The 24751-nt window shown below is 38.8% G+C and overlaps 1 protein-coding gene across 2 annotated transcripts in view; it reads left to right on the forward strand.

Annotated features, from left to right (window-relative positions):
- DKK2 (dickkopf WNT signaling pathway inhibitor 2) overlaps nt 1–12926 on the forward strand; it is a 42105-nt gene extending 29179 nt beyond the window's left edge. For both annotated transcript variants that reach the window (XM_050338663.1, XM_050338662.1), the window contains 3 exons: nt 8996–9146; nt 9820–9969; nt 10495–12926. In XM_050338663.1, the coding sequence (XP_050194620.1) occupies nt 8996–9146; nt 9820–9969; nt 10495–10745 (552 nt within the window). In that variant the 3' untranslated portion in view covers nt 10746–12926. The remainder of the gene's footprint in view (nt 1–8995; nt 9147–9819; nt 9970–10494) is intronic.
- The last annotated feature ends 11825 nt before the right edge of the window (nt 12927–24751 follow it).

The following is a 24751-nucleotide window of genomic DNA, read 5'->3' on the forward strand; positions in this document are numbered from 1 at the left end:
TTTTTGCAGGTAGTCCCACTGTATAAGCAGTGCTGGCTCCTCATACAAGCATAACTGGTCCTAGAACAATTCAGGATGAGGAGCCGTGCTCTCATATTGTAATTCTTCCTATTGCTACAAAAGGAAAGCCCCAAGTTACATTATTGACTTGTCCTGTTTCTCAGTCTCACTCATGCAGAACAATTGTAAAAACTGAAGAACTATTAACATTTTTTTTCTCTTTCTTTTTCCTTAAAACTCATGGACTTCTGTGGCCATGTCTCTGAATCCTCCGAGGTGCATGGAGAGTGGGAGCTGGTGCAGGTGCCCCGAAGTTGTTGGTTTGTTCTGATGTTAAATCTGGAGTGACTGATTTTTGATAACTGAGGTGCTTGGGAGTCCAAAGGACTTGGGCCCTCTCAGTTCCCCTCACAATGGAGCAGTCACAGCCATCACGTTGCAGAGGAGATCATGCAGAGTAGGAAAACAGGGAAGATGATTGGAATATTAGATGACAATGGTGGTTTCTGATGCATAAAGAACTGGGCTTGAAAGAGGCATATGAGCCAGGTGTTCTCACATAAATGACCATCAGGAAGGATACAATAATGTTGACATTCGATAAAAATGTTAGATTGCAGTCAGCAGTCTGCTGAGGTGAAGACTGCAGTTCATCCTTCTCAGACATATGGCATCTGGCTGTCTCTCTGGCTGACACAAACTCATGTTTTCAGGGGTGTCATTTTATATATGAGGACCAGAGAAAGTGCATTTTGAAAAATGATGTCTTAAATGCTTTGTATTCTGCAGTGCAAACTGTATTCTACAAGGAATACGTAAGAAGCATTTCCAGGGTGAGGATTGCAGATGCTGCACAAATGTTTATAATTTGAGAGCATTCTCTCTCCATGCTCTGTAGAAGACAAAGGAGAGTTTTTGCACTGAGTTCAATAAGACAGATTTTCTCCCTTGGTTTTATAGATTTTGTGAATGTTTAAAAGCAAAGGTAGTTTACTTGCTTAGTAAGTATGCTAAAGAAGGCAAAACTGTCATCTCATTTTTCTGGCTGTGAATATATGCTTGCAGAGATGACTGTCAATAAAACTCCACCTTGAAAGTGTGTCATGATCTGGGGATGTTCAGACCCACGTGTTAAACAATAAGTTGGTGCCAGTTCCCAGCAGTGTTATTCTACACCCAACCACAACATCTGAGTATCTACCTCTAGTTTAATGCCCGGTACTTTAGGAGCTGTAGGATCTGCTAGCTGTTTTTATCTGGATAGTATTCTTAGATTATTAAAACTCCAGAATTCTAGAGTTAATAAATCTATAAAGAAAACTCTTTTTGGCAACCCACTGTTCATCCATTGCAGTAAACATGTTGATCAAAAAGCCAGAAGAATCTCACTCTGTAGCAGATGATTAATAGCCAATTAGAGGCAAAACTAAAAAGCAAAACCATCAGAAATGGGGCGGAGAAATGGCAGACATAAAAGGGCAAGAAGAGTCTGCTAAAAAGGCTGGACACAGAACAGAGTGCATGTTAGCAAACCTTTATTCTTTGAGCAGCCTTTGGTGATGCATTGGAAAATGGCGTAAAATCAAGATCTAGAGGTTTCCTGTCACATTGATTTAGTACTACATCGTGGATTTCAAAGATCACCTAACATCATTTTGGCGGTCTGCTGCTGGTAGTTCACCAGACAATATGAGTCATACACATTGAGACAAAGTCTGCCAAATTTGGGGACAAACTGATGGTTCTCCAAATTTCTGTACCTTCTTTTATTATGTCTGATGGAACAGGAAGCTGCCTTCAAAATCAAGCAGTGTAGGTGGTTCATGGTCTCTCCAAATGTCGAGAAGAAAACATTTCTATGTAATCTCATAGTCTGGTATGAGGTAGAGAGGTAAAACTTCAGCACCTGTGTATGGACACTGTGCATGGGGCAGGAAACATAATATGCTTCCTTTCAGATGGCAGGATTCAGCAGAGTGATGGCAATATGGATCTAAAGTTGGTAATTTGCCTTACAGATGGGGTATAATAGGAAGATTCATAACTGTGCTGCCTTGGGGACAACAATGTATATGTTGTGTTCTGGAGACAGTTTGATGCTCTTCTGTGATATAAACAACATCCATCTGTGCATATTTTGGGCATAGTGTGCTGGCCTTTAAATTATTTGGAAATATAACTGTTGTTTTTCCATGCCATTGTTGTTGGGACAAGGAAAACCTGAGACAGGACCCATGGGAGCCCTGCAGCCTGTTTGTTCAGAGGGACCTCAGTGAAGTTTGTATTCTGGTTGTTAAGATCTGAGTTTTCTTTGGCTCTAGCAAATCATGAGAGCTGGACTACTACATGTTTTAGAAATGTTCTTCCCCTGGTGGTCTAGCAGTAGATTGAGAATTACTTTGAAATATGCATATTTATTGTTTAATAATGCAGGCTTCTGAGGCCATTATCCACACAGTTTAAGGAATGATCTTTGGAAGCTGTGGTACATGTATCCATAATGTAGCACTCTGGGAATCAGACCTCATGGAACAGCAGTGTTGTATTAAGTTGAAAAATTAAAAATAAATTATCTCTAGAAGAAAGTGCCTGTGCTTAGTCCAGAGGCTGAAGATGGTGCTTTTCTCTCTGGGTCTGGCAGAGAAGTGGTCCATAGATGTATTATTACTTTAACAAGAAGAAGGTTTGGTGAGAAAAATTGAATCCTTAAACTCGTTATGAAAGAAGTAAATCTGTTTCATTGCAACTACTGTGAGTTTTGCTTTCAGGAATGGTCTGCGCCACAGCAGTCACTGAGAGCTGAGAGTTTCTGGTTTCTCAGTCTGAGACAGGATCCATGTCTGGAGCTGTCTGAGAGCACAGCATGATTTCCTCTGTGGGATAAATTAACCATGGCTTTCTGCTTGCACACAGTGAGACCCCTCACTATCATCTATGCCTATGTTGAGCTAAGAATAGAAAAAAGCAACATCAGCAGTGCTGTGGGAAAACTACATTGCTCCAGATGGCTGTTGATAAACTCTTTTCTCATTTGGGATTAATAATAAAGTAGTAGTAAATAACAGTCATTTCTCATCCCTATCTTAACCTACATGTTTGCTAAGCAGTTAGGAGAAAGTTAGGTTGAAGTTTTTTCGTTAGATGTGAATTTGTCTGGGTACACCTAAGAAGCTTTCAGTAAGTAGTTTAATTGCCTTGCAGGGAAGAAAAAAAAAAACCCACCACAACACACGAAGAGCTGGGAGTTTGTTTGTTTCATTTGCTCATTTATTAAAAAGCTTTGAATTCCCCTCTTATCCCCTCCATTTTACTTTATCACATTCATGTGGTTCTGAATGAAGAACTCTTATTTCCATTTTTATAAGGGTTTGCATCCTTTGAGATCACTTTAGGTTTTCTCTTTGACTTTCATAGCCAGGATTTTTACTCTGTCTCCAAAGAGGCGAGTGGGAAAAATCTCACCATGTGATGTATTCATTTAGCTGTACAGGCCACATGTTGCATGCAACTGTCCTACCAATGTTGATTTGTTAAAAGCCAAAACGAATTTGAGATCCCAACTCAGAATCAGGCCCGACTGGGGAGCCAAACAATTACTTGCATTCTTTGTAGTTAGTTTTGACAGCAGGCTATTTAGTTGTAGCATATGTTTGCATTTCCTAATTTATTGGCCTGCTTTTATTTTGGATTACTAATTCTTTAAAGAAAGAGAAAAGCAAAAGAAAACATGGCACCCCTGTGGGTATTTCATATGTTTGCTCTATGAGGACAAAGTCCTTCCTCAGAAAGATAATTCTGTCCAAAGCAGGACAGGAAGGAGAGACTCTCACCAAGCAACCATGAGCTGGTTGGTTGCTTCACTGTGCCTGATGGCTGTGGAATATTAAGCAATATGCCCAGGACTAAAGGACAAACAAGACCTTTGTTCATCTCTTAAGTGGAGGTTGGAAACTCTGTCCTCTTGCCTATAGTTCAGGAGCATTTTAATCATCTAGCTAGCATATTGGCTATAGAGTGGTCAGCTTCAACCTTCTTTACAGTCATTAATTTAAAATTTACAGAAGTATAATTAATTGAAATATCTTTTTCCTTAAGTAACAAGTGAGCAATAGACTGAGTGCTGCTCTGCATCCACAGTAAATGCACAAACTCCATGCTGTTTCTTCTGCTGGGAATAGTAGTAGCCATGATCTCCTGCCAGGACAGACTCTGCACTTGGACTGCATGATGTGTTTAAAAAAAAAAGTTAAAAGTTTCTGGGGGAGTCACTTCTGATATCTGTTCCACCAAAACACTTGTTTAGGCACAGCTCCTCCCTCTCAGCGTTGAAGGTGCTTCTGAAGCCAGCAGTGTCTAGGACTTCATGTGAAAGGTAAGTAAGTGATAACACAGCTGAGGTAAAAATGCCAGTGGCTCTTCCTGCCTTTTACTGACATAGTTTGCTACTCCAGTATGGAGTAGCTTCAGCACAAAAAGAAGTAAGACATCCTAATATGAACAAATGAGAGCCTGGTGACTAAGACACTGGCCAGGAATACTGTCCTCAAATATTTGCTGGAGGCCATGCTGAAATTCAAGGCCTTATGTCCCAAAGCTCAGTTAAGTATGTCTCCCACCAGTCTCCTTACTCTTCAGCACATTACATTGTCTGTCTTACTCTCCCCCTCAAGTGCTTCTTCACTGTATTTTATAGTGCCAGACAGAAATACTCAAGCTGTTTGACTTCTTAGCACAACAGTCTCACCATTTAGTATTGCTCCAGCTTTCAGTGAAACTCTGTGGTTCATATGTGTGATAGCTAATGACTCCAGCAAAAATAATAAGAAAATCTCATTGCACTGAGAAAAGATGCTAAATGAGATCACCTCTATCAAAAGGGGAAGACAAACATAGACATAAACCTCACTGCTGCACACTTCTCAAATCATGGGACATTACCCACTTAGTCACAAAATCAATACAGTCAGTTCCTTAGCCTTCCTGTGAAGTTAAAAAGGTCTTCAGTAGCCTGGAAGGACCTGATCAACGACAAAAATCCTCAGTTTTTCTCTTCTATCACCTACATAATTTTCCTGGAGTATTTCTATCATGCACTTTTGGAATTTTGAATATAAATTCCAGAAGGGAAGGAAGGGAGATTTATGTTCTCTCTCTCAAAAAGAAATGTTTAACATTCCCATTTTGCTGTGACCTGACTGACAAAGGTTAGTCTTGGTGGACTGATACAGGCAACATCTTGGCACAGCATGAGCAGCACCCATTTCAATACCTGATCTGAATCCTCCAACACTGAAAAAACCCCAGTGCATCTTTACTGTACATTTTTTGGACAAGCATTCAACAGTATCTCTTATACAAGGATACAAAAGTAATTGGAATGACTGAGGAAAAAACATGTCAGTAAACAATGCTCTTGATCAGACAACACATTCTGAAAATGTGACTCATTATCACAGGCAAATCTAGTTTATGTCATGCAACGGGTGACTTGATTGCCTGTAATCTGGGATAAAAAAAATTAATTACGATTGTTTAAATGCAGCTTCAGGGAGTGCTACATATTTTATCTCAGTTTCATCTGGTTTCCCATGATATCAAAGCTGTGTTTAGTGGATAGAGATTTACAAACAGAAAATGATATGTATAGCTGAAGAATGTGAAGGGATGATGTGCCTTATAAAATTAGTTATCATTGCTGGGGAAGTAGAGCTGGTTTACAGCTTGCTTTTTCCCTCTCCATCTGGGACTGATCTGTGTCTTTGTGTTCTATATAGGAAATGTTCTCTGCAATTCTCTAAACGTAAAGACTGTGTTCCAGGTACTGTGTAGGAGATTTTGAAAACCTTGACTTATGCATAGACAATTGTTGACATGTACATTTTTACGAGTATGTTTTCTTTATATTTGAAAAACAAGTATACCTAGATTGGCTCAGCAACTGCCAACAATGGGACAATTATGGATTCATTTTCCCTCCTCTTAGTCAAGCCAATGGACACACTATATTATTTTATTTTTATGTTTTAATAATAAATGCTACACAGCAATAGAATTTACTTTGCTGGGAGCAGAAATGATTCCAATGAATGTCTAGTGAGTAGGAAAGAGACACACGGCATTGTAGGTATTTTTGTTTCAAGCTCCCTGTGATTGATATTTAGGCTACCAATGGATGGTGGTTTTGGTAGATCAAGGCAGTTGATGGCATCAGGCATTTGCAAGAGGGTTTTTCAGGTAACTGGCTGGCAACTAATCTTTTGGGGTTTTGAATGGACTTGCTAATTGTTGTCTGACCTACATGTAAGACAATTTTGTGGTTTTTTTACGTGCTGCAGTCATTTGCCTTAGGTCAGTATTTTGGCTGTATTTTTTAATTTAAAGGATATCGTCTTTATTTAGGAATGGGCTCTAGATTTGAAATAACGGTTGTGTTGCTTTTCTTAGCAATTTTTAATATGAAACTGTCTTTTTTTACTTTTACCATACTTAAAGACAGAGCTTAGAGTTGACAATTAGATGCATATCTTAAAATATCTTTTACACATCACTCAGCTTAAAAGCCAAAAGTAAAACAATTGCTAGATATGGTATGTGAGAGCATTCATTAGCACCATTCAGGATCAGGGAACTCTTTTTTTAAAAAGCTATTTGAGGAACCAAAATAAAACTGCAACTAGGCTTCTTGCTGACAAGTTGCAGGTGTATACCACATGCCCATATTGGAAAAAAGATGTGGTTATGAAGGTCTTGATGACAGACAAGGGTCTAAAATGCCTTCATCTCCAGGTTTTAGCTAGTCCATCTGGTTTTTATTTGCTTTTTCCCCAGCTAGCAGAGTTAGTATTTTCCAAGCTTGGTATAACCATGCACAAGTCTATATAAAATCCTTTTTTTGCACTGTACATTAGTAAGGTATTTTTAAGTAAGGGAAGTCTTACTTTTATGGTAACTCTATTATAAATTGTGAGTCAGTTTTATTTCTTTCTTTCTGGAAAAATAAGGGAAAGGACTGATAAGATTGAAGGGAGAGTCTTTTAGTTCTGCTTTGCTAGAATGGGTAGAATCTGCTAGTACCAAAAAGGTGAGAGCTTGTCTTTTATTGATACTCCTAGCTTACAAGGCCTGGCCTTCTCTGATGTTCATCCTCTTGAGGATGTTTGTTCTTAAGGCAGGAAGATCTACACATCAGATCACTCCAAACAGCTGCACCCTGGAATAATTCTCAAAGACAAGTATTCAGAGGGCAGAAGTAATGAGGCAACAGCACTTGGGAAATATCCAGCCAGGAGTTTTGGTACTGTAAAGTAAATTTTGACAAAGAAAGCAACTCATGAAGTCACGTGGGAAATGGCTTGGTTTGCCCTTCCACTACTGACACTAGACAAACTTGCTTGGTTTTCTTATCAAACCTCTTGTTTCTTCTGTGATTCTAACTGAATGGCATGAAGATAGAGAAACAGGAGTTTCTGCTTCTGAAAGAACAATTTTCAAAGCAAATTCTCAGTGGCCTCAAAGTTTTTCTTTTCTGAGAGTAATAAAATCAAACCTTGATTTAAAATATTATTATTAGCAAAGTAATCACTCTAAACTGAAAATTAGTCAGTTGACCTTTTTGTTTGGGGTGAACAATTAATTGCAAGAATCATTTTGGAAACAGTAAAAGCAATAGTTTGATTTATTTAAAATACCGGATAAAATTAGTTGAAAAAGTGTAAACGTAATTTTCCAAGAAGTGCTCAAAATTTATTGTCATCTTTTTTATCCAAACAAATTCCTTAAATATGATTTTGAGGAATGGAAAAAAAGAAAATCTATGATTAATTTAATAGGCAGTCAAATTAGATTCAGACAGCATAGTTGTAGCTGTGTGGGAGTCAGCAGAAAGGATTTTGGAATGTGGCAGTGTGTGTTATTACATCTCCTTCAAGCATCATGTCTTTTCCTTTTGTAGGAATAAATTTTTCTTTCTCTGTCTCTACTTTTACATCTTTGGGGGGTTTTTGTTTTTATGGGGTTTTTTGGTGGTGTTTTTTGTTTGATTGGTTTGGTTTTTTGTTTTCTTTTGTTTTTGGTATGTGTGGTTTTTCTTTTGCTAGTTTGTTTGGTTTTTTGTTTTGTTTTAAGTCAGTTTTCCTGTAAGTTAATGCTGGTTTTGGTGAATATGGAAGAATTGTATACACACGTATCTGCTTGCAGGGAATTATACACACAAGGCATTTTGTGCTCTATGATATATTCCATGCTGCATACCATAGACTGTTGTGTAGCAGGTGGCAAGGACTGTACTAAGACCATAAGCAAGGTAAAGGTTATCAAAGAGTAAGACTGACTAGTGATGTTCACTTTCAAGGAGTCCCACTGCTGTAGGCCAGTGGGGAATAGTGCAGTTGCAAAGACATTTGTGTGTGACGCAGATGTTCACTGTGACAACAGTGAACTTACTATCAATCAGTGTGTTTGAAAACTGTCATAGGAAAAATGCCTCCTTGGAGTTTAAAACAAAATGTTACCTATTGGAGGGTGTGTTTCAGTGTTTTTACTGACTTCTATGGCTCTATTGGTTCTTCATTGTGGAGTTTAAAGCTCTTGTCCATGAATCAGAGGCTTGAATCTGTGAAACTATGAGATCTCTTGTGCCAACACATTTGAAGGAAGGAAAGATGAAATCACAAGTGAGCTAGCTGTATCTCCCTTATTCTTTAAGCTGTTGATCAGCCCTAGTGTGAGCTTAAAGATTGCTCTATGGCTGCAGAGAAGTATCCCTAGCTGTCTCTCCCAGCTCCCATGAATTGTTATCTCCACTATCAGTTTCTTTGTTTGTTTGGAGTTTTTTTCTTGGTTTTTGTTTGCTTTCTTGGTTTTTTTGAGGAGTTTTTGGTTTTTTCGGTTGGTTGGTGTTTTTTTTTTTTTTTTTTTTTTTTTTTTTTTTTTATGGGCTGTATACACTCACTGCTCAAAGAACTGCTTCACTGTAAACCTTTCTTTTACCCACCAGGCCTACCCTTGTACTAATGACAAGGAATGTGAAGTTGGGCGATACTGTCACAGTCCTCACCAAGCAACGTCTGCATGCATGGTGTGCCGGAGGAAGAAGAAGCGCTGCCACAGAGACGGCATGTGCTGCCCTGGGAACCGCTGTAACAATGGTATATCAGTCATTTCTTGGGTTTCCTTCATAAAAGCAGCATTTTGATAACATCTATTTCTCCATGTGTTCTCAGCAACAGTATCTTTTTTTCTGGGTGACGGCACTTCTTTTTCTAAACCAAGAAAACTTAACTTTCTACTTCATTCCACAGCACCTCATTTTCTTTAATAGTATTTCTATGTTTAGGGCTTATGTACTACCAGACTTTTTCAAATTTTGTGGTGAGGAAACCCAAAAATGCTGCTGCTGCTGCCTAAAATCACAGCTCAATATCCAAAGTGCAGTTTGATTCACCTGATGACTGCACAGAAGTCATATTTTAAGGAAGAAAAGGAGACTTGATGAATCCTTGATCTACTCTCCCTGGGGAGGGTTATAACCATACTGTTTGCATTTGCACACTCTCCTCTGGAGACTGGAGAGATGTGTCTACAGGGAAGTCTCCAGGTGCTCAGACCATAAAGCCAGAGTGACAGTGAGACTGTCTGACAGCGAATGAAGCGGAACTGTGGTGAAGTTAAGTGCCAGGAATCAGAGATCAAGGTGTGATTAGAGCTGATCATCACTGAGGCCAAGTCCTAGTCCTTTCATGGTCCTGATCCTGGTCAGTGTATGTCTCTTCGTTGCTTTTCTTTTATTCAGATCTTTGAGGCATCACTTTTTCTTTGCAGGTATTTGCATACCAGTAACTGAAAGCATCCTTACACCCCATATCCCCGCTCTAGAAGGGCCACGCAACAAGAAGAATGGTCATTATTCTAGCAAGGATTTGGGATGGCACAACCTAGGGAGGCCGCGCTCCAAGCTGTCACACATAAAAGGTAAGATCACATTTGGACTACATGGCTTTGTTTCTTCATGTCAGGAATCATGCTATTGCTCCTAAGATACAGCAATGTAAACCAGAAATAGGCAGTAATTTCACAGGGAGTGAATGTCTGTTGTGAGAATTCACAGCATGACTCAGAAAGTGATGTAATGTCAACCAACAGTTCCTGTGATTGAAACAGCATCTGCTTTCTTCTCTATATCAGATGTGGACTGATAATCCATTTTATCAGTTCTGCAAGACTGCACATATCCTGCTCTTGTAACAGCCATGTAATTGAACACTTGTAGTTCTGCTTACAATCCTTTAGCTGAATTTCTCCTCAGTAAGTCTTATGCTAGGTCTCAGTAATTCCTCCCTGGAACCTTCCTAATTAATATCTTCTCTTGTGCTTACATCCTTCAAATAGCCACAGATGGAAATATCACCTCTCCTTTTTCTGAGTTTCATTTGCATCAGTCTGAACTTCGTCCTGTTTTCCTGTGAAATAGTAAAATAGTTTGGTTGCTCTTTTTAGGACACGAAGGTGATCCCTGCCTACGGTCATCAGACTGTATAGAGGGACACTGCTGTGCTCGCCATTTCTGGACCAAAATTTGCAAGCCTGTGTTGCACCAGGGGGAGGTGTGCACCAAACAGCGCAAGAAAGGGTCCCATGGACTGGAGATTTTCCAACGATGTGACTGTGCCAAGGGGCTGTCATGTAAAGTATGGAAAGATGCGACCTCCTCTTCTAAATCAAGACTTCATGTGTGCCAGAAAATCTGAATGAGGGTTGGGAAGACAGTAATAAGTGACTGTGGCTTTATGTGTTAAATGCATTATGGCATGAGTGGAAAAAGAGGACTGCAAATGGAAGTGGAAATGGCTAAAGTAACAGCTAGAGTAGGAGTAGAAGTCACACCTAATGCATTACTTTTTGAGCTGGTGGTGTAGCTGGAGTTCATCTACTGTCCAGTTCTTCTGTAAATAACTTCTACAGTTTGTGGGAAATGCTAGTATGCAAACAAGTAGAGTGGAAATGAATGTCACTTACCTTGCTGTATTGTCCCGTGATGTTTCAGGGCGTTCAGTGTTAGGGCTAGAGTGGGTTTCCAGTGTGTTAATGACTGCTAAATAAATTGTATACATTGTACTCCTTTAGGAAGCAGTGCATGCCAGGAAGACTCATCTGTCGACATATGATTGGGCGCATTGCAGGTGTAAGAAATTGAAATAAAGTTACTGTGAATGTCCACATGCCCTTGTCATTCAGGGCTGACACTTCAGCAGAGAAAGCACTCCTGCAGGACAAGAGTGCTATGTTTCGCAGGTCATTATGAAGGAGGTAAAATCTTGCCATCTCAAAATTTCAAGATGGCAGCAGTTTCTCTAAGAGGAGGCATTTAAACAGGGTGTTGTTTCCTATACATGGGTAAATTGAAAATCTTTATGCAGTTCAGTGTCATAGTATGGCCCTTAATCACTTGTATTTGCCTCAGTTTACTGCTAATATACATTGGGTTGAACAGATGAAGCAAATATGTGTGCATGCTGAATCCCGAATTATATATAGGCAGTTCCTCATTAGTCCTAAATATACTTTCCTTGCCTAAGCATTCTTGCATTATAGACATTTCCAAAGGAAATAGCAGAGTGTTGAAGTGCCTAACATGAAGAGCTAAGAAGTTGTTTCTCTGTTGCTATTGTAATAGATGATATAGACATTTGTTGAAGTGTTTAGAGCATACTGCTACAAACTCAAATTTCTACATTTTATTAGTAGCAACAGGCTACTGACCGCACTCTGCAGCAGTATAATGGATTTGTTCTTAGAGACAACAAAGAAAAAGGAGCTGGGTCTTGTGTGCACCTCCTCTCCTGCAGAAAAGGATGTAAGAAGATAGTATGACCACAAATGACTTGCTAAACAACATGTGATGTCACAGCTTACCAGCCTCCAGCATGTATTAAGCCTGAACTTGATGTCCTCTCATTCTGGAGTGTTCTGCCAGGAATGATGGAAGTACATAGACTGTAGAAACAGCTGCCAACCCTACATTGTTTGTGTACTGCTTAAAAAAGGACAGCCTCTGTCCCTTGCCTTGTCTCCAAGGTCTTTTCAAACCTTCTTAGTTTTACTTATTTGCAAGTATTCCTTTGTATAGACTTTGATTAAGAGAATGATATTACTTTAAGGAAGCCTGATTCTGTAATTGACCTACTGCTAAGTTGTAATTACCCATTTATGATTATGCATTTTCATGTTCTGTAACACAACGGACTTTTCTGTTTATTTAGTTCTGAACAACGTGGGTAGACCAGTCTGCAGTTTAACTTTGGAAAACCTGTCACCATTACCAGATATCTTTTTGCACCAGTTGGATGCTTTAAAGCTATAGCTTAGCTACACCAACAGACTCAGCCTTCCTAATTAGAACACAGACCTTATCTTTCATAAGAGCCTGAATAAGAAGAGTATTTCACACACCTCTTTCCCTACTGGAGTTAGCTTTTATTGACCTAGAGGGATGCTCAGAGACAGGGGCTTCTGATTTTTAAGCCTCAGTCAGAGCTTTATCTTGGAGTCCTCTCATTGCAACTCTGCTTATTTTGAAGTTTTTTTCTATGTAACTGGAACAGGAATAAGGCTCAGAAATTTCAAGATACTAAAAAAGTCCAGGAACCAATCTTGCAAGTTTTATTTACACTGATGCAGCAACTACTCAGCAGAGGAACTTGAGTGCTCTCATTGTCACTACATATAAAAGAAAATTAAATCCAGCCTGAGCACGGGGGTTGCAGAAATGGGGTCTCAGAAATTTTAGCTCTTCCTGTCATTGGCCTACCCCCTATTTTGCTCTTGCAGAACATAGCTTTTTGGGATAATTTATTTACAGGAAATGTTTAATGAGATGTATTTTCTTATAGAGATATTTCTTACACAAAGCTTTGTAGCAAAATATATTTGCAGCCTGTTGACTTTAATGTAGAAAAATGTATAATAAGATTAAATATATTAAATGTTCTTTCCCATTCCTCCCCAAATACGTTACCCATGTTCTTTTCCTTTCCTGCTGCTTAAAAAGAATAGTTCTTTCTGGAAAAACATGCAAATCAGTTGAAAAAAAACCCAACCAACATATATTTTAGCTATACAAGTAAAAGCATTTGGTTGTACTTGTGTCTCAGAGCACTATGTGGGCTGAGTTTTGATAAAACACATGAAGGTCATCTTAAAAATCCTTGTGCATAATTTCTACAAAACTGGCTTAAGTGACAACTATCTATATGCTTCTCTTGGGTCAGTTTACACCCAAATACTTAAGAATATGTTTTGAAAATAATGCATCTCACTGCATAATGTAAAATCAACCAGGTTAAATAGGACAGTTGTCCAGACATATTTCCTGGATAGTGATACATACCAGAGGGACTCATGATGGATAAAGGTGATATTCAAGTTACACAGCATTTTGCTATAGGCTACAGCATGCAAATGTACTGCAGCAAAATTTATAACTGTCAATTATGAAATGGCAAATTACAGCATTCAGCTCTAATAACATAAAACAACCCACATGACACAACTGAAAATACTGTTACTAAAACCATCCAAGATTTGATCCCAGGAAAACTCCTGCAGAGCGCAATAAATATTGCAAAATGATGGCTGTGGTTATTGAGCAATTGTCTTGATATCTTTGTTACTTATTTCTGGTAACTCTCTGCCCAAACAGATGTACAATTGGAGGATAGAATAGTCTCCTAATTGAGCTGGTATTTCTATAAAATGAAAAGGTTGAGCTACTGTTATTTGCAATATTTGGTGGGTGGGCCTTTGAAAATTCTAACACTTTTAGCATAAAGTTGTGAGCATTTTCAGAGCCCAAGGACTTCAACAGAGACTGCCAAAGCCTTCAGAGATCTAATCTGGGAACAAAAACAATAGGCACAGGCAGTTCCTTGCACACCACAAATACTGATCCACATAGCTGAACTGAGTAGCATGCAAGCAGTTTCGCAAGACTGAAGTTTGATTGCTTAGAAGCCATTCAGTTACTGTTCTGTGAAAATATACATCAGTTTAAGAATAAAAGAGCAGCTAAATTTGGGGATAATTGCTCTCACTCACTATGTCACTCATCACAGGAATTAAGAATGACTTTGGCTAAGTAATATTTCAGAAATCTGCTGTCATGACACAAGTACAGAAGATGTTGCTCAACAATTCAAATAGTTTTCCTATTAGCTTAGAATAACCTCAGCAATGCAACATCTCTTTGGAAATATTTATTAGCTTTCCTAAAAATAATGGATCTCTGCTCTGTAACAGCGTATATTTGATTTACAGTATAAAGTGGGTGTGAATCTATTACTGTTCTATTTGCTTTGTCTCATGTTGTTTGCGACCTATAGTATTTATGATTTTAAACATTTTTTAATGAAAACAATTAAAATAGATTTATCTGCTTACCTCTATACAATACTTTTAACATCTAACATGTGATAGCATCTGACACCTAAACCACAATTCACCAGAATTCAAGCCATCCTCCGCGTATTCTGACTTTCCTGCTCATTGTCTCAACAACAGCAAGAAAGCCCTCATCAAACACCATAAGATCTCTTGGGCAGAGGCTGAGAAAAGACATTCCTAAACTGTTCCTTGTCACCAGCCTCTCTGCTTTTGCTTGAGAGCTTTGCATCATCACCCCCACTTGGAAAAGTAAATGCTATCAAAGAAAATTTGTATTTCTCATCCCTTCCGGTTTCCTTTCCTTCCAGGAAACCCATTTCAAAAAAATATCCTGAAGGTCAAAGCCAACAGAAACTCATATAACAGAGACTCTAAGCTGAAGGCTTTTAGGAGTCCTAAGATCAATCCTCTAAATTTCAAAAACTTAAATGTTAAGAGAGTTATGCAATATCGAGACCATATTTACAAAAAACAAAGAAACAGTTCTTAGTTCTTTGGATTGTTAGTCATGTGTGCTGAAAATAACAGTGGGGAAGAAAGAGCAAACTCTTCTTCCTCACCCAAGCAACCTGACCTGTAGTCCCTGACAAAGAGAATGCAATTGGTTTGGATTTTTTTTCACTAGGCACAGTTTCACTGTGCACAAAGGCATCATTAATTTTGTTTTTAAATCACAGTAATAATAAAGTTATGTTTTCTTACCTAGCCCGCCAGTCTGAGGTCTGGCATCTTTCTTTTGCTGCGTTGGACATGAGTGAAGGAACAGAGTTAGTCTCAAGCTCTGTGTTCTCTCTTTTAAATCCTAACATTTCACTGAAATGAACAGAAACTTTCAACTCAGTTTTCCACATGCTCACCACTACTAAAGAGTGCCTACATCACAACACAGACCCCCTATCCATTCTTTCCTTTAGTTTCCACTTCAGCTTTATGTGACTGCTATCAGTTACTGATGGGTAGCAAATGTGGGCTGCAGCCCTCTCTTACTGCTCTGTCAGCTTCATGCAGACCTGCTTAAGGCCACAATGCAGGAAGTAAAGGGAAAGCACAGAAAAAGATCAAGGTGGCAAGGGTGGGAGCCAGTCCGGAGCTTGAAACAGTAGGTACAGGGTGAAAGCTGCCTTAAAATGTAATTAGATGGTATTGCAAAAACCATGAACCTTAACGGTATCCCACCCAATTATCAAGAGCAGAGGAAGGGCAAATGCGCCGTGTTTGTTCCTGAGCTACGACATCACAATAATGACACAAAGAGGGGAGGCCTGTTTGAGTGATTCTGGTCCCTCAAAAGCTAAAGGGTTGAGTCTATTTCCCCTGGAAGCAACATGCCTCTCACCTTGGTTCTCTGTGTATCCAAATCCCAGTAATTCCACAGGCTTTGGAATTGTCACCAGCCCTCAGGCATATTGTTTGGACATCATTGCTATAGCTCACAACCTGCCCTTGCCTAGGGATCCCACTGGAAGATTGCACAGTAGGAAGGACGAGGCAAAAGCAGGAGATGACTGCTGCATTTCAGAACTCCAGCTGGTCTCAGAGCTGTTATTTTGACCACCACTGAGGTGACTGACCCTAATGGATATAGCACTGGATAGAGCTCACTGCAAATTTGTTTATTCTGGCAGCTCCCTGGGTTTTTTTTTTGGAATTGCTTATTGTTATAACAAAAGTGTCAATTACATATTTACAAATGTCTGGTACCAATAAACTCTTCCTTTTTTACAGTCCCAGCTTGCAGCTTGATTTAGAAGTGATTTGCTGCCTGTCAACTTCCTGAAGGAGAGGACATAATCCTTTAAAGGAAACCAAGACTTTAAGAAGCACAGCACAGGCTTTTTTTTTTTTTTTTTTTTAAATTTCATTTTTAGGAAAAAAGTATTTAGAAAAAGAGAAGAGAATATTATTAACACACAAAGATTTCTTGACAAAAATTGTAGTCTTTGGGTTGTTGGCAAAACTTGTACTGTAATTCTTCACTGCTGTTATCAAAGATGGCCAAAGAGTAGTCAACAAATGAGAAATGTATAGCAGTGTGGCTGCTAGGTCATGTGTGTTCCCATTTTCTACTCCTCATAAGCTATTTCTTTCAGAGAGCATATTATTCAACAATATTCACTCAAAACGCTTGCAAACTTTTTTTGTTTAAAATCAACTGTTAATGAAATATTCTATAATTCAGTGTAATCCTAAGTGTAGGGCTCACAGATACTGTTTCATTCCTTAATGACAGTATTTTTAAATGGAGACATCAAGGTGTATAGATCCATTAAAAGTAATGAATGATACCGTTCTAGAAGAAATTTGCCAGGAATTTTGTAATGCATCAAACTGATGAATCCAATGAACACCCCAGGCTTTACAAAAATCCACCTCAAAATTACTTGGGCAATGTCTTTGTGTCACTGTCTGAGCAGTTATGGCTCTATTATTTTCTTTTACTCATTCCTCCATCAGTCTGCAGCCACCTCTCTGAAGTCTGAACTCTGGTGCTGGGACTGACCTTTTCTTCTATATTTGAACAACACTTAGAACAAGAACATCCTAGTTCACAGCTAAAGGTCTATTATCTTTCCTATTTTTAGTACCATATATGATTGGAAACACAAATTTCAGATAGAATTATTCCATTAACAATTCCTAAAGCAAAATGAATACACAGCATTGCCCTGCTTCACATTACAACAGTTTTCAAACTGTGGGTCCCTATGTTCAGAGACCTTAAACTAGGAAGCATGACAGTAAGTTGGAAAAAAAATTAGGAGTTTTCAAAAAACCCCCAAACCAAAAACCAAGTGAAAAACTCATACTCTTCATAAAGGTAAACCTATTGCAAGCTCTGGGAAATTATTCCATCTTTCTGGTGAGAACGTGAATGAAGCAGCAGGTATCTGCTGCAAACACAAGCAAGCTGATGGAAGTTCTTCATTTTCTTTTCACAAGAAAGTAGAACTGCTGCTTCTGTGTCTGCACTTTTCCATCTACAAGAAGTATATTTTAAAGTGTATCTTGCCATCACGCTTGATATTATACTAACTGCAGAAACTCTTATTATCTGCTGTTTCCATCCCTTGAAAAACATATGACTTCACTATACTGGGATTACAAACTGCTCCTAAAGCAATGTGGAAATTTAAATTCTGTTTCCCATATGGGCAAGACAAACAAGCTGTAAATGAACCTTCCAGTTACTCTCTTTTTTTAATAACTGATGCATGATGGTTGTATGCTAAACTCATTTGTCAATCTAATTTTTTTATCTATTGCCTGGAAAATGCAGAACTTAACCCTGGAGTGATGGAAGGGATACTTTGGGACTATGAATTAAAACCAGCCTGCTAGGAAAAGTGAGGATAGGTGCCAGCTTTGGCCAGCTAAGGAGATGGAACAATTGATTCTGAGAAGGAAGGGTCTAGACAGAACCACTAATCAGGAAGGTGATAAGAATAGGGCACTTTGTCAAGCCAATTTCAGAACCCACGACCTTTCACCTGAAGCACCTTGGTCTGAATACAACCATGACCCAGGGGACTCTGTCTTGTGCTGATGATGTGATGGTCAAATGCCCCACACACATGGCGATCAGTGGTCTTGGACTTATTCCCAGAGAAGTAGAGTTCTCAACTTTTTGGTCCAACTGGCAATCTTAGTTTTGTTATAATGAGACCCAAGGTGGAAATAAGCTGGAGAGGTGCATTCTTTCTTTCCTCTTGACAACTGCCTCTCAAAGGAGCTGCTCTCACACTGGTGTGTCCGTGTGAGTTGAGCCATCTGCTCAAGCCATACCAAGCTAAGAAAGGGGACACAACCAAGCCATCACACAGCACATGAGGAGGGGTCTCCTCGGAAAAAGAAGAGGCCATGTGAACCCGTGGTTTTATAAAAAACCCTGACTAGACCCCCAGGATCACAGTCTGTACTATATGGAAAGGTGGAGTGATTTTGTTCATAACCAATGCAAGACAGCCCTTAGAGAGGTGTGATAGATAAGCTGAGTGGTGCAGTCCAATGCCCTGCTCACTTCTCCTGGGGGAGAGGAGCAAGTGCCTGCTGCGTGTAGAAAAAGTACTCAGACAAAGGGACACAACTCTGACACTGACAGACCTGTATGGACGTGATTCTTCATGAGCCCATGAAGGTTGGGCACCTTGGAATTGCTGACCAATGCCACGACACCACTTTGGTATCCTGCATGCCAGGCTCATTCGAGCAGTTATTAAGAGCCATTCATCTACCAACTCAGGAGAAGAAAATAAGTTCAAAATAAGCTTTATAGTACAGGAACTCATTGCAATACATGAACTAGAATGAGATCTAAGGGAAAACAACACTTGTCACCCACAAACAAAGTGAACACTATAGTTTTGGACCATAAAATGATGCCAGACTTTAAAAAGGCAAGTGGGATGTAGAAACCTCTTTTTTATACAACTGTCATGCTTTTTTTCCTAAGTAGAGGAGCTTACCTCCTCTTCCCCTCCCTTATGTCTAACACTATCAATCTTTCCTTTGCTAACCAATACCAAAACATTAAAACCAGAGTTCTCATGGAACTATCTCATCAATCCTTCTGCTGAAGGGCAAGATTTCTGGTCAGGGTGAGTTTCATGGAAGTTTTTTTTCCTTAAATTTCATTATATTTAGTTTTTGGAAAGTTGCCTTGGCTCAGGATAGTTTTTTTCTCTGCTCTTTGATTTATTTTGCATTGGAAAGGGAAAGGGTGTTTAGACACATGAACTGAGAAGGTTGATGCTATGGTGGTAAGACCTTTCAGATATTTTCCAGGGAATCAGGCTACATCTTCTGTTTGCTGGTATTTACTGCATCAGAGGAATATGAGGTCAATGACTCATAACAGAGTTTATCTGTATGTATCCCTCACTCTTTGCAGCCAATCTGTAAGTCTATTACCTTTACAGTCTTCAGAACAATCCTTAAAGGACTAAAGGGACAAAATCTAGTTCATTGCAAATCCTGAGGTAATTCACCCAGTTTTTCAAGATAAAAATATCATGTGTGAATTAACTTCTTTTGTTATTTTTTGATCAGCTGTGCCATCGTGTGTTTGTTTATATCACTCTTTCCACTGAAAAAAACCTAAAAAAAATTTTCTCTTTTAATTGTTTTTAAAAGGCCCATTTCCCTCAAAAAAAAAAAAAAAAAAAAAAAAAAGAAAAAAAAAGGAAAAAAAAAGCCTTAAGGACCACATTTCTATATAATTTAAAAAATATTCATCCTCTTTTAAAAATGTCCAAACATTACCATCATATTTCTAAGAAAATCAAAAAAATATAGTTTTACTTCTATTATTTTTGTACCTCAGAGCCCTTTTCATTGTTTTCCAAATGCATCTGAGCTAAGAAAACCAACAACAAAATGAAAAAATCTGTATTTAGTGACACAAATTGTGAAGCAATATTTTGGAATTGGTTTTGATTGGTGAAGGGAAAGACATTCACTTTAATATAACATGTAAAAATGGTTTTGGAATTTCCTAGACGGTAAACAGGATGAAGAAAGATTTTTACACTACTTAGCTGTTCTAAAGCAAGGCATGTTCCTAGCCAGTGTTTAAAATCCAATATCTATATTTTGAGCTCAATAAAAAAAGCTTGCACATTTAAATTAGTTTCATCTTATATAAAAAATGTCAAGGACTAGATTCCTACCATGTTCTTTTCCTGTATATGCAATAAGTTGAATTAATCTTCTTGCCTTCAAATGAGATCACATTTAAAATGGTTATAATGATTTAATTGAATTTATAATTCTAGGAAAATAAACAAATTTCACAGTATTTGTTTCTACATGATAAGTTCTTGGCAGAGACAAAACACTTAATTTAGGAAAATTAGGAAGTCCTAAGCTGCGAGTCCTGAAATGGGAGGCATTTTTAATTTGTCATTTGTCTAAGATGTCTAATGAGGTCACATTAAGTGAGACTTTAAGGAAAATTCACCTTTTAGCAATTTTCCTAACTTTTAAGTTGAACTTTTCAACAATTTTCATTTCACTTCAGCTGTCCTTGACAACTGACGTTTGCTCTGAGCTTGTTCTGCTCTCATCTCAGTCCCTTCACCTCTGCAGTGCTCCACAGCAGCCCTTCTTATCTTGCTCTCTTCCCCTATTATTTCCTACTAGATTTCCATTTTTCCTTGTCTTTCTAATCTCTTCTGCCACAAAGGGAGAATTAGCATGTCATTTATCATCACAATATTGATAGCTATGTACTACCCCTCTCCCTTCCCTTCCCATTTTGTCTATTTATATACTGGTCTTCGATGCAGGAAGATTGCCTCTTTCCCTGCCATTTGTATACTGTCCAGAAAACTCTACCTGGCTTTGGCTGGTTTCCACACAAATAACACAGCCAGTAAAACCTCTGCAAGAAGAAAAGCAAGGAAACTTCCTCACCAGGACTTTTGACAGTGATATTTTCTCAAGCTAAACTCTGACACAAAGAACCATGGTATCACCACGTAGAAAATTCTTATCTTTAGACTGAAATGGGAGAGCTGTCTATACTCCTAGGACAAGTTATAATTCTTTGCTCATGGCCTAATAAAATGTTTCCATTTCTAATGTTTACTACCTTTCCTCTTCAAATTTCTCTGCACTACTCAAATAATACAGCTACAATACTTGGTTTCTTACAAACCTAAAAATTAAAACACAACTCAGACTTTCATTTGTCCCAAACTCCTGCATGTTGTTTTTATACAGTGTTTTTAAACTGCATGATTACACCAAGATCCAGATAATCCATGTAACACAATGAAAAACTAGACAGCATGAAAAGAGCGCAGCATTCTGGAAACCTGTGAAACTTCCTTTGATAAAGCAATAAAACAAACTTCCAGCAGCGTTTGCCAGGTTTTCCTATGTTCTTACCCATTAGTTTTCTCAACAGGCACTTACGGCTTTTTCAGAGCTGCTATTTTCACTGACCATCGTTCTTCTGCCTGGTCCTACGCAGCAATGGCTGAGACACCTGGACTGGCACGTCTCAGTGCAGATCCATTACTCAGTCACCGTGCCTTCCCTAAGCCATGACTGAGATGTGCAGCAGACCATCTGATTCCTCAGTCTTCGGGTTTCTTGACTTGCCCTTCCCTGAACCGCCGCGTTTACCCTCCTGTGGACACCGTCCCTTTGTTATTACCTGCAACAGCCACAGGTCCTGTGGGTTTTATGCTCTTGGCCAGGCTTCAAGTTTCAGCGCTTCCCTTGCTTCTCACCCTCCACGCACTAATCAGGAGTTCCCTGGTGGGGTCTGGGATGTAGATGCCTGTTTAACTTCTGTCCTCAGCATTTCAAAACCATTAGTCAGGGCCTGGACTGTGGCCATCAGAATATGAGTACTGTAAGGTAGACAGAAACTCCCACATTTTCCTCACCCCCTGCATCTGGAAGACAAATAATGAGTCCCACGGTGTATTGTTTATTCTCATCCCATATTAATTTTAGTTATTATGATAAGCTAATAGTGGTTTTCTGGCTATCAGGTAGAGCATAATAAGGTACCATAAAGCATGGAAATGGGTACCCTGAGATGGCAGGATGGCTGACCTGTGCCTTCACACACTTCATATTCTGACCTTTATCTCCAATTAGTAAGCCTGGTCATTATCACTCTAATGAGTTACCTCTGACAGTCTGTATTACCTGCAAAACAATCCAGACCAACCTGTAGTCTGAGCAATCTTCCATGAGTTAAGCTCCACTAAATCCCCAGGTGATCATGCCTCTAGCTGCATTGCTATAAATACACATCTACGCTGTTAAGTAGCCCAACTGTTAAACTCATCTGCAAGTACCGTGCCTTCAGCTCATCACTGCTAATTCATGCAGGCTTCCTTCTTCTTCATTTTAGATAATGTCAGGTTGCTTCTCACTTGGGTGAGATAATACTATGTTTACTAATTCCCAACTTGTGGGAAGGACAGGAGACAATGGGAAGACAACAGTCAGAGAAAATTTGAAGACAATCTGTAACTCTCCTGTCAGTCTCAGGCTTTAGACAATTGCAGTCTATTGGTTTGCTGAAATTTTCTTTTAGTAACAGCTCTTTCCTAAGGTGTCCTTCATATTCTCTGATCATACCATATCTTCACTTTTATATGTGCAAGACACAATGTTTTTTCTTCATTTTAACTTGTCCCTTTGCTTACCAGATTAACTTTTACTGAAGATCTGCTTTTTGCTCTTCATTGTGCTCACATTTAGACCACATAAATTGTGTAAAATATGTTATAGTTTAATAAATTCTATTAAAATATAGAAATTCAAACTATATAAATTTTAATCAATATCCAAAACAAAGTTTTAGGGTCTCTTGTGCTCCTGTGTGTTTACCTAGCCAAACCTACCCACCCTCTTTATCATAATAAAAAACCTGGTCCTCAACAAGTGCCTGTGAGACTTCAATTCATGTAAATTGATTTGTTTTCATCATTATAATACCTAATTGAGTTCTGGTAGACATTAATGGCAGTCTTCATTACAAAAAAAAAAAAAAACAAACCCAAACAGTTAGCACATGAAAATGGAAACATGCTTTTCTAACAACCATATAAAAGAAGACCAATTTACAGAGTAGAAACAGCTATTTGCATGGTCAACAATGATGTAACAGATCATGTATTTTCTTCTGTATGTTACAAACAAATACCTCCTTGTTTACTTCATGATAAAGGATAAGGCTCTTACCCAAATGGGTAAGACAGGTGAAGGAATTATACAGGAGCATACATTTTTTTTCAGTTTCATGCTTATATTGTTTTTAATGTTATAATCTTTGTCACTCAATGGTAAAGGGGGAAAAAAAGGGTATATAGAATGAAAGAGTATTTTTGACACCATCTATCATTATTACAAAGGTTACAAATCATAAAAATCTTGGATCTTGAGCTCATACAACATGCTAAAAACTCGCTTTGATTGCAAAGGGTATCAATCCTTTCTTAGGCTAATATCTCTTTATAGACTATAATAATTCAATAATTGGAAGTTGTAAGGACTCAAAAAACACAATTGCCTGTCTCAAATGCTGTTTAAGCCACAGAAGGACTTTGCCATGAGATAAGCACAGAATGGAGAGACCAAATGGCACCAAATTCAGATCTGGTGGAAGTGAAGTCTGGCTAGCACGTCCTGGGTAATGCATCCAGACAAAAATTCCCACTGTGGCAAATTGTGTAAAGAAGCAATTGTTCATATGCTTGTCACTGGTAAAAAAGAAAAGATCACCCCAAGTTATGGGACAGATGGTATCTGTGACCACCAATAACCACTGAAGCCCCACCACCCCAAATATGCCCCCATGGATACATGAAACTTGGACTGTAAGTTGAACCAGCACAGAGGGAACTTGAGATAAGAGAAGGGTGGTACTGTTGTCTGAGTATTAGCTCAGGCCTAGGGGGAGGTTAACAAAGCCGGGGGAGATGAGTGTCCCACTGATCGTGGCAGAATTTATGTGCCACAAGGAAAGCCAACTCAGCAACTGTGATGAAATCAGCTTGGACTGGGTAAAAGGGAATTCTGACAGGGGGAAATTGTGACCACCAACTCACAACCCACCCACTGAATGAAACCCAGTGATTCCCAAGAAGAGAAAGACTGAACATGGGACTAATAGGCACTAGAAGCAAGGGAATAATTTAACCAATAGAACAAGAGAACTGTGTAGCCAATGAGCATGAATTCCTTTGTTTGCAAAAATGTATAAATAGTGAAAGTTTTGAATGGCCTCGGGAGCCCCACCACTGAGAAGCCCAGGGTGAAGAAGGACCAACAGGACTGATGGTGACTATCTTCTACTTGATCTCTCTCTCTGTCTCTTTCCCTCCCCACCCGCTTTCCTATTTTTTTCTGTCTACATCACATGTATTGTTAAATAAAATCCACATTATTGAGTTCTGCATATGGTCTCGTTTGTACTTTAATTCAGGCAGGGGTATGTCTCACTAACTTACTGGGGATAGAGAATTTTTATGGGAAATCAGACACAGGAATTAAAAGGAGCAGAGAAATGAAACTGTATCTAATATTTTAACAAGAGGCAAGATAAAGACTTACGGCTCAAGATCTAAACTACTGTCACATCTCACTCCCTAGATAAAACATGCAATCCATTCCTGCCCCAAGACAGGCAGGAACGTAAAACCACAGATGAAAACAATTTTACTGGGAGAGTTTTGCACAGAAAATAGTTGTTCCAAAAAGAGGTTTGAATGATACAAAGAATGACACAAAGAGAATTCCTTGGTGCTTGGCAAATTGAAGTGGGACAGCACAGTAAAGAAGTTAAGGTAGA

Source organism: Myiozetetes cayanensis, unplaced genomic scaffold (genome assembly GCF_022539395.1).
Source record: "Myiozetetes cayanensis isolate MyiCay16 unplaced genomic scaffold, myiCay2020 scf7, whole genome shotgun sequence".
Lineage (NCBI taxonomy): Eukaryota > Metazoa > Chordata > Aves > Passeriformes > Tyrannidae > Myiozetetes > Myiozetetes cayanensis.